This window comes from Thunnus maccoyii, chromosome 10, assembly GCF_910596095.1.
Source record: "Thunnus maccoyii chromosome 10, fThuMac1.1, whole genome shotgun sequence".
Lineage (NCBI taxonomy): Eukaryota > Metazoa > Chordata > Actinopteri > Scombriformes > Scombridae > Thunnus > Thunnus maccoyii.
This window is the reverse complement of record NC_056542.1, coordinates 16,467,296-16,481,367: the sequence shown is the minus strand read 5'-3', so window position 1 is coordinate 16,481,367 and position 14,072 is coordinate 16,467,296. Positions and strand designations below refer to the sequence as shown.

General features: G+C 39.2%; 1 protein-coding gene across 1 annotated transcript; it reads right to left on the bottom strand.

Moving 5' to 3' along the window:
* Positions 1-61: 61 nt before the first annotated feature.
* Positions 62-14,072, bottom strand: nbn (nibrin). The gene is made up of 17 exons (XM_042423846.1): positions 13,509-14,072; positions 11,017-11,138; positions 8,981-9,108; positions 8,629-8,788; positions 8,437-8,540; positions 8,205-8,322; positions 6,963-7,153; positions 6,741-6,841; positions 6,499-6,631; positions 6,185-6,393; positions 5,548-5,710; positions 4,473-5,124; positions 4,229-4,318; positions 2,527-2,667; positions 2,143-2,256; positions 2,016-2,065; positions 62-400 (listed from the first exon to the last, which is right to left on the bottom strand). Exons 1-17 carry the CDS (start codon positions 13,537-13,539, stop codon positions 367-369), a joined length of 2,541 nt encoding a protein of 846 aa, XP_042279780.1. The 5' UTR covers positions 13,540-14,072; the 3' UTR covers positions 62-366.

Below are 14,072 nucleotides of genomic sequence, written 5' to 3'. Positions count from 1 at the left end.
TTTTTAATGTTTTGTATGCCGTATTTTTTATTATTGACAAATAAAGACTTTGAGAAAAAGCTCTGATCATGAGACTTTATGTTACATTACTTGCTGTCAATGGCTTAATTAGGGGAGGGTATAAAGACATTTCAAACGACTGGTTAAGACAGAACAGGAAAAAAACCAAAATATAACATTGTTAAACATTTCTTATAATCTGAGCAGTTATCAAGAGTTAACTACATTTTATCTATCAACTTTATAGTTGAAATACAGATAACAGTTACAGTAACAGTTATCTGACAAATGATTTCTTCAGTCCTTGACATGCTTCCTGTGCCTTTGAAATGTTTTCCCTCTGGAGGACCTCAAGATGAAGGCATTTCATCTTCTCTTGGTTAGTTTGGTGGGGTTGTACCTGAAGACACACACACACACACACACACACACGAGTTTTATCTCCATGTCAGGATGGGCTTTTAACATTCCTCATGGATCATTCCTCAATGTCCTTAGAGGCATTTTGAACAAACAATAAAAACAGCCCAAATTAAGCGCTGTAAAACATGGACAGTGTTTGAACAGCTTAAAGCAAACAAGCTTCCTATAAACCACGTCTGGACACTTCGTTTAGACCTACCAAAAAAATAGCGGATTGTTTTCTTAGCAGCAGAGTCTGTTCCCCGGCTACGCATGACTGACTGAGCATGACTCAGTGATCAAACAGCTCAGCCTTGACACACACACACACTAAATCAATCTCAGACTGTCTCTTTTCTGCTTAGTCAAAGAAAACACGCCAGCAACGGCAGCAGCAGCAGCGCCAGCTTACATCACCTCTGTTACCCTGGCAACCGCTGTGACAAAAGAATTACTAAGTTCTGATTGGTTAAACCAAAGCTACAGTGGCCCCATATCCATATTTCTCAGCTGTTGTCTGCACATGATCATAACGACAGACAAGAGGAGGTGTCAGGTATCATTTATACTTAAAGCGATGGACAAAGCAAGTCAGGTACAAGCCTTCTATAAACTGAGGTCTATATCAGGGAGGAAGCTGATAACATTCATACCTATCTGGCCAGACAATGAACATTAAAAAGAGGACACACATTACATTATATTAAGGCGAAAGGGACACCATTAACATTAACAGTAGTTTCTCAGTTTAATCTTATGAACTCCACTAGGACACCAGCGTCCAGTTGGCCCTCTCTCCCTTCCTTGCCTCGCTACGTCACATCCCTTATGGTTTTATCTTAATCAAGAAGACCTTGTGTTTATGAAAATATGGAGTCTGCAAATGTCCTTTTTGGAAATCAGGAAACACTGTACAATTGTCATACTGCGAGCTATCTTCTTCAAATTTGAGGCAGGTATTTTGTTTACAGCACCATACTTCCCCTGACCTTTACAGACAAAACCACAGGCAGTTATTCAGGCTGAAACGAGCTTTTTTATTTTAAGTTTTTCCATTCTTACCAACTTCAAAGAACATCTGGGCTGTTTCTGTATCACCTAGAATGTTTCTGATACTTTCACAAGAAACTTTGGGAGGTTTCCTTTCTGGCAAGACCATATTTGTGCATATGGTCACCGTGGTTCAGGAGCTACAGTCATTTTAGGCTCCACAATAGGGGTGGGACGGAGGAGGTTAATCCCCAATATTATTTTTGTCTGTATTATTTAAAAGCAGAATTCATATTGAATAACAAACCTTAATATATGACTCATTCGGAGCAATTATCCCACCTATAGTATATATGTAAGTCATGACTAGACTCTCCCTTTTGCTGGAGGAATGAAACATCCAGACTCAGGTAACATACAAGAGAGTAACTAAAGTAAATGTCAGTGTCTACTGTGATCATCACCTAATGACAAAACAGAGGTAAAACAAAATGGTTTGGAGAAGCACAACTCAATCTATGAACCTAACGGACATGTGACGGGTCTTTTCAGGAGGCTGAGAGGGGGATATATAAGGTTACTACACATTGTCTTCTAACACAAAATGAGATCCAGTTTCTCACCTGAAGAGGTCATCTCCTACAGACTCCTCCTGTCTGCTGCGACGTTCCTCCTGAAACAAACACAGACTCAAATCATGAATGGAAAACTTTTACAGACAGATGGAGGAACTAAGAGTGACAACAGTACCTCAGCTGCATCTTTCAGCCATTCATCCAGGTCAGTGTTCTTGCCCCTGTTGTGAACCAGCAGACCAGACCCTCCAATGATGTGCGGTGAGCCCTCTGTACCTGGCACTCGCATCTGTGACATGCACACAAGAACATTAATATGAAAAAAGGAAATTATTCTGTACGTCAGGCAAACTTTGTAGGATATTTTTTATTTGCAGTGGGGTTGGAAAGTTGATTTTGAACATATTAAACTATATTATTTTGATTTTGACTGTAGTCACCCCCCCCAAAAAAAGGTGAGTTATATAATAAGAGAGTAACTAAATATTTATACTGTTTCTGAACATCAAAAGAGGCTTTATAGTGTGTTTCAGTTGTGCAAGATGAATCTGAGTCTGACCTTGCGGAAGCATTTGAAGTTCTTTGCGTAGCCGTTGCCCTGCATCTGTTGTGGTTTGGTTTTGCGAGGTGCATTTATAGTGAGAGATCGAAACTCCACCACAACCAGCTTTTTAGGAAGGTCTTCATCAATCTTTGATTCCTGCAAAAGAGCACATTAAGAAAACAGCTTTTGTCTGATGGAGAGTTGGTATTCTTTCTAGTGTCACAGTCACATGGTTGTCGTAGTCCTACTGATTATCTGCCGAACGCTGTATCTAATGCAAACCTTTCAGAGGCAGACACCAAGCGGAAGGAGGAGGGAAACATCAAAGCACAAAAGTTTGCATCATCTTTGTATTTTGGTTTCGTTTCTGTCTGTGTTTATATTTTAATCTAAATTAACTGAAACCAACACCAAGCTGTGAGCTATCAGTGCCAGTTAGTGAGGCACCAGAGGATGCTGGGCCCGGCTTCCAGCAACCCAGCAGGAAACAAGGACTCACTGGGGTTCAGGTACCTTTGTTTGGTGTCAGCAACAAATGTAACTCAGTGTATGTTGAGGCCTGTTAGTAGCTGGTATAGCCGCAAGGCTCAGTGTTAATTAGTTCCCCTAGATGTAAAAAACGAATTATTTCTCTAGTTCTAGCTGTGCAATGACACTAGAATAGATGTGTCTGCAGAGTATAAAAGATAACAAAAGTGCAGAGATTTAGACGATAGTGACACAGTATTCAGGCAGTTTGTATCATTTGTGAATCCTGAATGGTTTACAATGCTGTGTTGACATTTTTCTCACAGTAGTTCAGATTAAATTAAAGCTGCAAGCAGCGTTGAACGGGCCTTCGTGCCTTTGCGCACGTTGGGCTGCGGCGCAGTCGAAGGGCTTCTGTCACAGGCATGTAGATGTCTTCAAACCTGGGCTGTTTTCAGACAGTGCAAGAAGGAGATAAACATCACTCCTTTGTCCACTATTTTGCCCGCTGCTGGGGCTGCTTTGCTGCAATTTCGTAGGGGCGCTATTCAGACTGAATATTGTCATGAGGACGTGTTCAGGCCGGGACTTTTATCAAACATGCAAAGTTTGGTGCAGACTGGAGCATTTGCACTAAAGTTATAGCAACTTCCTCTGTCATGGTGAAACATCAAAACTCAACGCACAAAGTACTTTGGGGATAATTTTTTACATTTTATCAAATTTTTCACCAGACCTGATGTGCTTGCCAAATTTGGTGAGTTTTTGAGCATGTTTAGGGGGTCAAATTTAGGGTTGAAGTGGCAGATTAATGAACAAAGAAGAAAGAAAGAAAGAAACAGAACAGATACAAGAGGGTCTTTGCCCCTTTGGGGCTCAGGCCGTAACTATTCCTCATTGATTGCTCTTAAGCCTTGGAGAGACTGAGTACATCACAAACACAAACGACTTGTTTACCCTGCATCTGGAAGATTTTAAGTGTCAACACAGACAACAAATTCATTGGCTAGCCACTCTTATAGTTCTTAGATGCCAGTTAACACTGAAATTTGAGATGATGCTCTGAGATTGAACAGAGGTGAAGCTGTGAGCCGCATCAAAACACTGTTGGCTTGCAGCCACAGGAAATAGTAGGTTAGTTTACTGACAGGCTTATTTTGACAAATATTAAAGCTAGGAAATACAGCATCAAGGTAAAGCCTGAAAACTGTGCTTATTCAACAGGAGAAAGAGAGACAAGACAACTTACTTGGGCCTCCTGTTTGATTGTAACAGGTTTCAGATGGGCCTCAGTCTTTACTTCAGGCTGACAAATATCTGCTTTGAGTAGTTCTAAATCCTTTAAGAATAAAGTGGGAGAAAAATGTAATGTAATACTGAAACATAATTGAATATAAAAGAGAAGTGATTCAATCTTGTGAGCTGAGACAGTTTAAATTTCCATCCTGTGCATTAATGGATGAACAAACTAACATTAAACTCTCTTTCCTCACCTCAATGAAAGACGCGTCATCTTCATCAAAAGGTTCTGAGTTCTGATTTTTACTGGCAGATGACATCTTTGGAGGTTTGCTGGACTCATGATTTATTGTCCTGTATTCTGATGGATCGAGCTGCTCGGTCTTGATGGAGACGATATGCTGTTCAGTTTTTACGCTCTGGTTCTTATTTGTACCTGATTCTTTTTCCAGGCCCACCTGTAGCCTTTGGCTGGTTATTCCACTTTCTTCTCGTTGGATTCGTTGCCTCTTGCTTGAAGATGAAGCCTCCACAGTAGCTTGTTTCTGTTCAGTTGAACTGTGCATTCTTGCTTGTGGTTTCTCATCAAACCAGTCCATATCCTCAGACATTATAGACTCAAGTTCATCCATCTGTATCACTTCTTCCATCTCCTTCCTCTTTCTGCTCAGTGGTTCCCCCTTGGCAGCGTGGGAGACTCTTTCTGACGGAGCATCTGACTGTCCCATGAACAGATCAGCTGCTGACCCCAGCGGAGTCTGGGACGTGGCTGCACGGACTCTGTCTGAACGTGAGGGCATTTCTTTAGACGTGACTGACGTGTCTGGAGTCTTGATGCTGAAGAATGATTCCAGGGCAGGCCGCTTTGGCTCTGACATAACAGCAGAGAACTCGTCCTCCAGAGCCCTTGATGACCGGATGAAAGGAAGAAAGACTTTTAGGCCTTGTTATCCCTACAACATGTTTTGAATTAAGTATTTCACACTATATCAACATTTTCATCTTATTCAGTAATTATCAAAATAAGTACAGGCCTACAATGACTATATTCTAAAGCATACTGTAGTGTGATTGCTTTCTCTTCATTCCACTAAGAAATGAAAATCAATTTGTGATTATGACCAAACATCATCCATCCATCTATTTTCTAAAATGTTTATCCTGTTTAGAGGTGCAGGCCGTAAGCATTATGTCTGCTTTTATTGCAGTCAGTCAAAGGTTTATTGTAATTGTGTAAAGCTGTTATACAGTAAGTGCATATTGATTTGTAAAGTCTGCCCTACATTACCTTGGACCATAACTGGAATGATCCAAGGTGCAGATGTTTACCTTTTCTTGTTGACTGGCTGAAAGAAGTTGGTAAGAGTCGACTGTTTCTGTGGGGAAGCTTGTGCAGAGGTTTTCTGGGGTGACTGCCTCTGTAGGAATGTCTTCACACCACCATTTGTCTTAGGAAAGGATGGCTGGGACCTCATGCCATTACTGCCTCCACCTGAAAGTGCAAAAAGATTTATTTTAAAGAATATTTCTTACATAATTACAGCAATCATGAATGATTCAAAATGTAAAACTTGTGTCTTTCTGCAGTAACCACTAGGCCACCCCAAAACACATTTGAAACGCATGTGACAAGTGGAGCACATTAAATACTTTTCCTAATCACTGTCATTATACAATTGTAACAGCACAACTTTATAAACCCTTAAAAATATATATATTTAAAATTTACAAAAGCTAAATAATAAAAACGAAGGAGTGTTGTTCATCATTACAAAGTGTCTCACTTATGAACATTTACAATTAAGAGGAATTATGTGTAGTTACAGCATAGCCCCATGTTGTGTTACACAGAGTAATCTCATCAGTTCCACAAAGAGTTTAATGTGAAAAAGAAAAAAGAGCAGTCGTATTGGAATCGGTATTGGGAGAGAAAATCAGCACATCACTAATACATTCATGCAGCTACCTGTCAGTCTGGACTCAGGCTTCTTCCTCGGTGATTCTGTGTTCTCCACAGCGTTGAATGATGAGCTCGTAGTGTCAGCCACGATGCACTGAGTGGCCGTCTTCTGAGCTGTGGGTGTGGATCGGCCAAGCTGGCTGGTGTTGCGGTTTGGCCTCTTCTCTGGAGTCTCTCCTACCGATGTCACCCTGGTCACCTCACATAGCGTCGTCCTGTTAAATAAGTAAAATAATACATCAGACAGACTTTCTGCAGCGGACAGAAGAATGAAAAATCTGGTCAACTTTAACCGATTGTTTGTAAAAGTGTGTTTGTACCGTTGTGATGTCTCTGTGTTAACTGCATATGCTGTGATGTTCTGAGACGCTGCAGGTAACACAGTCTCGTCCACCGCCACGTTCTGTGACAGAGAGGCACTTGGAATTCTGGGCGTCACCTTTGGTACTGACCCTAAAACATAAACAAAGATTTATATAAAGAAAATGGTGCTTTTCCACAAAAATGAAAAGCAGAACCTCACAACAACCTTCGGTAGTTTGTAATCTGTCTGTTCCCCCACCTGAATCTGGTATCACACTGGATGGATTGCAGTACTTGTCACGGGAAGCATAGATGGCAGCCAATCCAATTTCAGACTCTGTGATGAGACGAAGGCCTTTTCTGTGTCAGGGGAAAAAGAAGACAGAGGTCAGGTTATAAAGTCCTCACAAATCATCATCTAGACAAGTAAATTGCCAAAACACACTCTTATGTGTGTTGCTGCCGAGGAGTTTGTGCAAACCTTTGAACAATGTTCTTCACAGAGTTTGCCCACTCTGTGGCCGAGGGAGGAAGCAGAGTTTGGGAGCTGCCAGTTGTAACGTCGACCACACAGCTTTGTGGAGACTCCAGCAAGTCCCGGGGCAGGAAGCCCTCCTCCAGCAACTGGCTCCTACCACCTCCAAAATTCACTGCTGCACTCAGACGCTTAAGCTGCAAACAACATAGAGGAGCAGCAGTTACACAACCGCACAGTTAATCTGTTTTCCTACTGACAATAAAATGCTTAAGATCATTTCCACTATTTGATGTATCCTAGTTGTAGCTTAAGGCTCTCTATTTCACTATTGTTCTAATTGAAGGCTCAAGCCTTTCAGTGACTCGTCAATAATTTAGTTATAATAAAAGCATGGTGCTTTATTATAATGACAGCTGCTTGATTTCAGCTGCTTCTGTTACCTTTTTCTGGATTTCGGCATGGTAATATACAACCTCATCATGAAATATTTCTGTCAATTTTAGTCAAATCAAATAAAAAAACTGCGGATTTGTTGGTTACAGTTTAAAATAGGAGAAAAACAATCTACATCCCAACAAAAACAGGTGCTGCTTGACCAAATATGAGATATCACTGCAGAAAGTAGAATCCATAGAAATACTGCATAACAGTAAATTAAAAATACTTTCCTACATATTGTTATTATACAAATACTTCCTGTCTTTGCTTCCTGATGAAACTATGTAAAAAAGTATTAAATTATAATTCTGGCTCATGATGGGTGTTTGTCATTATTTTTGACATGTTATAGATGAGATAATTCATAAAGTGATCTATAAAATAATCGATAGATCCATGAAAAGTGTAAATAATTATTAGTTGCAGTTATTGTGAATACGAGGCTCTCCAGTGGAGCAGTGAGTCTCCCAGAGGCTCCCAGTGCTGCCGACTGCCTGGCAACTCATACTCAGCTGATAAACATGAAGCTCACAAGATCACGTGACTTTCCATAATTTTTGAAGCTAATGACTGAAAAACAAGCATGGTGATGGTCGATTACATAGCCCATAATAAGTGCTCATCTCTATAACCCTCAGGAGTTTTGTTATCCTTTAATGGGGAGGATCACTACAGAACAATTATAAATGACCGCACTGTAGTTGTTGTTCTCTTACCTCCTGCTGCAAACACAACTCTAGTGTTTACCTTGTGGTTTGATGAGCATGACTACAATATTAGGTAATCACATGAAAGAAGGAGACAAACCTGTTTGGCACTGAGAAAAATGAAGATCAATCCGGTGAAAAGCTGTTTGCGTGCTGGAATAGCTTCAAGGTTCACATCCTCTTTATTCAGGCTGGGCTCATCGATCTCAGGGGTGAAACTTGAAAACAATAAGCAGCATAGATGAGATAATGTTCGGTTCAGTGTAGCCTCTGATGTTCAAAAAATTCAGCCTCAGTGCAAATGTGTATACGTGGGATGGGTTGAGTTGTACCTCTCAGCTTTAGGAGGGGATAATTTTTGCTGAACAGCTTTGCTGAGCTCTGAGAAGAACTCCGGCTTCACTATGGGACGGCAGCACAGCAGAGCAGCAATAGTCTAATTAGGAAAACAGAAGGCACATCAACACTTTGGCAGGGAGGAACACATCACATGTGCTAATGAGAATACAAAGTCTGGTCCTGACCTTGATGGTCACTTTAACAGTAGGCATGGCCAGGTGGGTGCAGTCCTGAGTCCACGAGTTGACCAGCTTTCCACCCAAAGGCAGCAGGGCCTGAGAGAGTGACGCCTTGCCATCATTGTCCAAACATGAAGAACACACCACTGGCTTCTGATGTTCCACACTGAGGTGAAAAAGAGACAGTAAGGGACATTCATAATGCAGAATGAATGAAATTTGTATTAACTGTATGTTATACTCTGCGTTTTCTAAGTTTGGGGAAATGAAAGACATGGCAGTGCTAGTTAGTGATTTCAAAAGACAAAATCATGGTTCTGTGATGTAAAATATAACTAACCTTGTTTCAGTCACATACCTGAATTTGCTATGAAAAACCCCAAATGTAATACTGTCCCCTGACTTCAGGTTCACTGGTGTGTTCTCTGCCAGGCGCTTGCTGTTCACAAAGGTACCATACTTGGAGGTGTCCTTAACAGTCAGAGTCTATGAGTAAAATACATGAAAGAAACTCATGACATTGTCCATCAGGCAAAGCACCTTCTTGTTCAATTATCCACATCTCAACAAGAAACTAAACCTAAGATAGAAATGTATCGCAAGCTCAGAAAATCAATTGAACCTTAAAGACCAACTTAAGAACTAATAGACAGGACTGCAGCCTTGACTAAGTGCTTAACAGGTGACATATAAGACTGTGGTCAAATACATTACTTTTTTTGAGTATAAACCTTTTAGTGGAGCATTATTTAAGTCAACCTCATTGTTGATATTATATATATATATATATATATATATATATATATATATATATATATATATGTATAATATATGGTTTAATTTGTAAAACTAAATGGCAAGTTCTGCAGTCAAATAGGATTTTCAGCAGAAAAATATATCCAGTGGGTTCAGATGAACATAAACAAAAGGAAAGATCTATGCTAGAAGGGTTGGTGATGATTTAAATATGCAGTGAACTAATAATAAAAATAATTTCCATTTCCATTAGACAGATGGAAGCTGTAAGCTTACAGACCATTTCTTCAGACACAAGCCATCAAACAATCAAAAACATAACTGGCCTTAAACCTATGTAGATTATTTTTTGACAGTGTTTAGTAAAGATGCAAGCTTTTAAACTCTCTCCACAATAAGTATTTGACTTGACACAGGAGATATCAAATCTCTTAGCAGTCCATCATAAACAGCTGAACAGTATTACACTTGTGAGTGACCACATTTTACTAGTTTTAGTTATGAAGGACCAGTGCAATAGCACCATCTGCTGTCTTAAAGTGTCACAAAACACAAATGGCAAATATTTTCCAAATTAAATCAAGTTACTCATCTGTATTGCATATTATTAAAAAGGTTTCACATCTTGATACTCCTGCAAAAAATTCACACTAATATAAAACTATCTACTATACAAACTGTGCGCACTCTAACTGGAACACTTTTATAATCAAACACCTGGTATAGAGTATTGACAGTATTTTCTAATTGTAATTTGTGTCGGATGTCACTTTGTCAGAGATTTTACTTGGTATACATTTGTCACTACTTTACACCACATAAAATTATAATGCAAAATCAGAATGTGATCCTATTCACAGACAAGAAGTGACAGTGTCAAATGACTCCTAAGCTCAAATTACTGTTTGTGGTGTTGGGTGACAGTTTGTTTTTCTACAGAATAATGAGCAGCTGGCTTGATGTCATGGCAGTAAGTGAGTGAGCAGTGAGTGCATTACAGTCCTGCTGCTGCTGCTGCTGCTGCTGCTGCTGCTGCTGCTGCTGCTGCTGGGTAAACTACGCCTAAATCTGTCTGTCTGTGTGTTTGATGTTTGTTTGGAAGACATTGAGCATATGGATAAACAATAGAGAAGTGAATTACGATGCTGTATAGCTTTGAGCAATTTCTATGAACGTTTTAATTTAGTTTTTTTCTGCCATGAAAAGTTGACACCTTTGGAATCCACTGTACCCAAGTGGACCCATCCTCTGTTGATTACATGATGACTACGAGATCATACAGTAACATCCACTGAGGGAGGTAAACAAGTTTGGATGGAGGATCATTTTAACATCTGTCATCTGAGTCTTTGTCTCTAGATAGATTCTAGGAAAAACTGTCAAAAAATGAGAACTACAAAGGAAAGCAAAGACATTAACAGATCAACTAAACCCCTCGGCCGCATTGTTTTAAGTAGTATATGTTCGTAGGTATTGATTTATCTGTCTATATCTTTGGAACAGCACAATACAAATTCTATTGATAAGGAATTGACAGCACAGCATACTCTGTTGCACATATTCAGTCCATAAAAATAATTACCTATATATGGAAATTCTCTTGCCATATCACCCTCTCATTTGCCTTCTTTTTCTCACCTGGTCAGTAGCAGTGAGGTGAGCGTGAGCCCGGCTGATGGACTGGTCACTGGGCAAGAGGATGTCACAGTTCTTGCGCCCCACCACATACTCTTTACTGGAGAGGAGATAGTGGATCTCACCTGGGAGTGACACAAAGCCAGTTATTGACCTTCTAATATATGATTACAAACATTAGTCATATAGTAACATAGCAAGTTGAAAAAATATCTTACTACATGTGACTTTTAAAATGTGTTCCCATTCACCTTCCACAAAATAATTTCACTATGCCGTGGAGCTGATGAATATAGACAAAATCAAATATCACAATATATTTGACTTAGTACCTTGGTATCATTGATATGACTACATATTAATGACATTTGAAGGCTTCACACAATCATTAAACTAAACTGTGGGAGATATGGTCACTGAGGAAAAATAAAAATCAATAATGTGATTTTTTTCTCCCGAATTTTTCTCTACTGTTACCAATTCTGATACTCGGGGTTTCTGCAGAGTGTTGATACTAATTCCCAAATGTATAATCTGTATACCACACTTGATGGAATTCATTGGGATCATTTTTATGTAAGGTAACATGAGGACAGGATTTGCTCTGAAGGTAAATCTGATGTAGCAGGGATCAGTCACATTTGGTCAATGTCTGATCTGCTTACTAAGTCAGTATTGGCCCTGACAGGAATCCAGCAGGTTAGATTCAGCTGTAGCTCAGGTGGTTGAGTTGGATAGCTGATAATTGTAGGGTTGGTGCTTCAAACCCAGGTTCTTCAATAAAACACTGGCCCCATATTATTGATACTGATGGCCAGTGCTTTGCATGTCAGCTCTATATTAGTGCAGTACATTTACCATTTCCAAAATGCTGTCATTATAGTGTCATGCAACCTTTACAACCAGGGAAAGACAACACATTACACTCCATTTTTACACCATCATAGCAGTGAAGGTTTAACCTTATGACGCTACTAAGAGGACTGACGTTGGGACAAAAATGTGTCAAATTTGCACATCATCTTTGGGGAAACAAAAAAAGCTCAATGAACTACTTGTCCTTTCAGATTTATTACACAAGATAAAATCTAAATATCACAGTTAAAGTTCAATCTCAACATGTTGTATGAGCATCTAAAATGCTTTACTATGAGATAAAAAGCTAAACAAACATCCAATCGCTAATTTGTAAACTGCGCCTGATTTAATTTGTAATAAATATATAAGCTACGTGCATCAACGTCTAGTGTCTAATTTATCCATACTGGATTATTTCATGTTAGTATATATGTTAGTATATGAACAATCAGGATTTAGATCAAGTCATAGCACAACAACAGCTGCATTATGTGTACTAAACAATATTTTTGAAACCTTGGACAATCATCAGTACTGTGCTGCACTTTTCATGGATGAATCTAAAGCATTTCCCTCAGTCGATCATGGTATTTTATTGGAAAAACTATGCTTGATTGAAGTAGATGAACAATCCATTAAATGGTTTTATGCTATCTCTCAGACAGAACTGAGGCAGTAGTTTCCAATGGTTCCACGTCAAGTCCCCTTAACGTTAGTATAGATGTACCACAAGGGTCCATTCTTGGTCCTCTTTTATTCACCATATATATTAACAATATCATCTCTGCAACCCCAAATTGTAATGTACATTTTTATGGAGATGACACTATTTTATATGTCACTGGCTCTTCTCTTAATCTGGCCATTGCAACTCTACAGTCTGCTTTTGATACATGTCAGCTCTCTCTCATCAAGCATAAGCTTGTTTTAAATTAAAACTAAATGTATGGTATTCTCTAGGTCACTTAAGAGTATCCAGCCTACTGCTCTTATCCAAACCCTTCAGGGTTCTGAAATTGAAACTGAAACTGAATGTTATAAATACTTGGGACTCTGGATACCAGACTCATGTGGAACAGCTATCAAGCAAACTAAAGGTCTAAATTGGATTTTTTTTATGTTTCTCTTCTGCTAGTCGAAAGACCATTATATAATCTACAATTCTGTCTGTGCTTGGTAATGATGATATTGTATATATGCATTTATTTTTATTTCCTGCAAAGGGATTACAAATAAATGTAAATTTTGTACACCACATGATTCACTGGCATATTTAGGCAACCTCTTTAATATGAATTTAAACAGAGAGAAATTAAACACGAGCTCTGCCACAAAAACACGTGTTCTTCTCTTCAAACTAAAAGTTAGGCCTACTTAATGATGATTAATTAATTAATTAATGACTACTGCCCAAAGTTCATCAATTCACGCAGTGAGTCTCCACCCAAAACATCTCATCAAACCTTTAGTCATATTAACAATATAAGTTTACTGACACGGACAGTTAATTTTCTAACTGGTGAGTTTTTTTTAATCACACTGTCTGAACTCTTGATAATGAAAGCTAACTCTGGACGTTAACTTCAGCCCGCTACCGTTAGCTGTGTAATAACTTCAACAACGATAGAAAGAGTTACCTCCAGACTGCAAGGGTGTCAGTATCCACATTTTACTGCTTTATGTTGGTTTTTCATCAATCAAAATCACCAGTGAGTAACAAGTAATGTAACATTTAAGAATAACCAGTCCATTCACAACCACTATCAACAAAGTGTACGTCCACGGCGCGCCATCGTGTGACGACAAAATGCTGCGCCGCTTCTTCTTCTTCTTCTTTATTTATTGGCAGATCGCAGACCAACTGAGTGTCCTTAAGCGTTTTTTTACTGAGCGCCAGTCCCTCTTTTCAATTGTTACCAATGAGGAGAGAGCGGATGCATTAGTATGCGGCCACCTAGAGAAAAAAAAACGCTGCACTAGCTTCTTTTTCAGAGCGCTCCAACATTTTTTTTTTTTGCAGTTGCACTGAGCGCTTCTTCTTCGAGTTGAAAACGTGAACTTTTCAGAAAGGCGCTGGTGTCGTCACTGTCGCTGCCTTTCAGGCAGCCAATTATACATGGTGCTCATGGTGAAAAAACAATATCAAACAAATAGATAATAGCCTAAGAATAACAAATAGCCAATAAAAAGCAAAGAGGTGG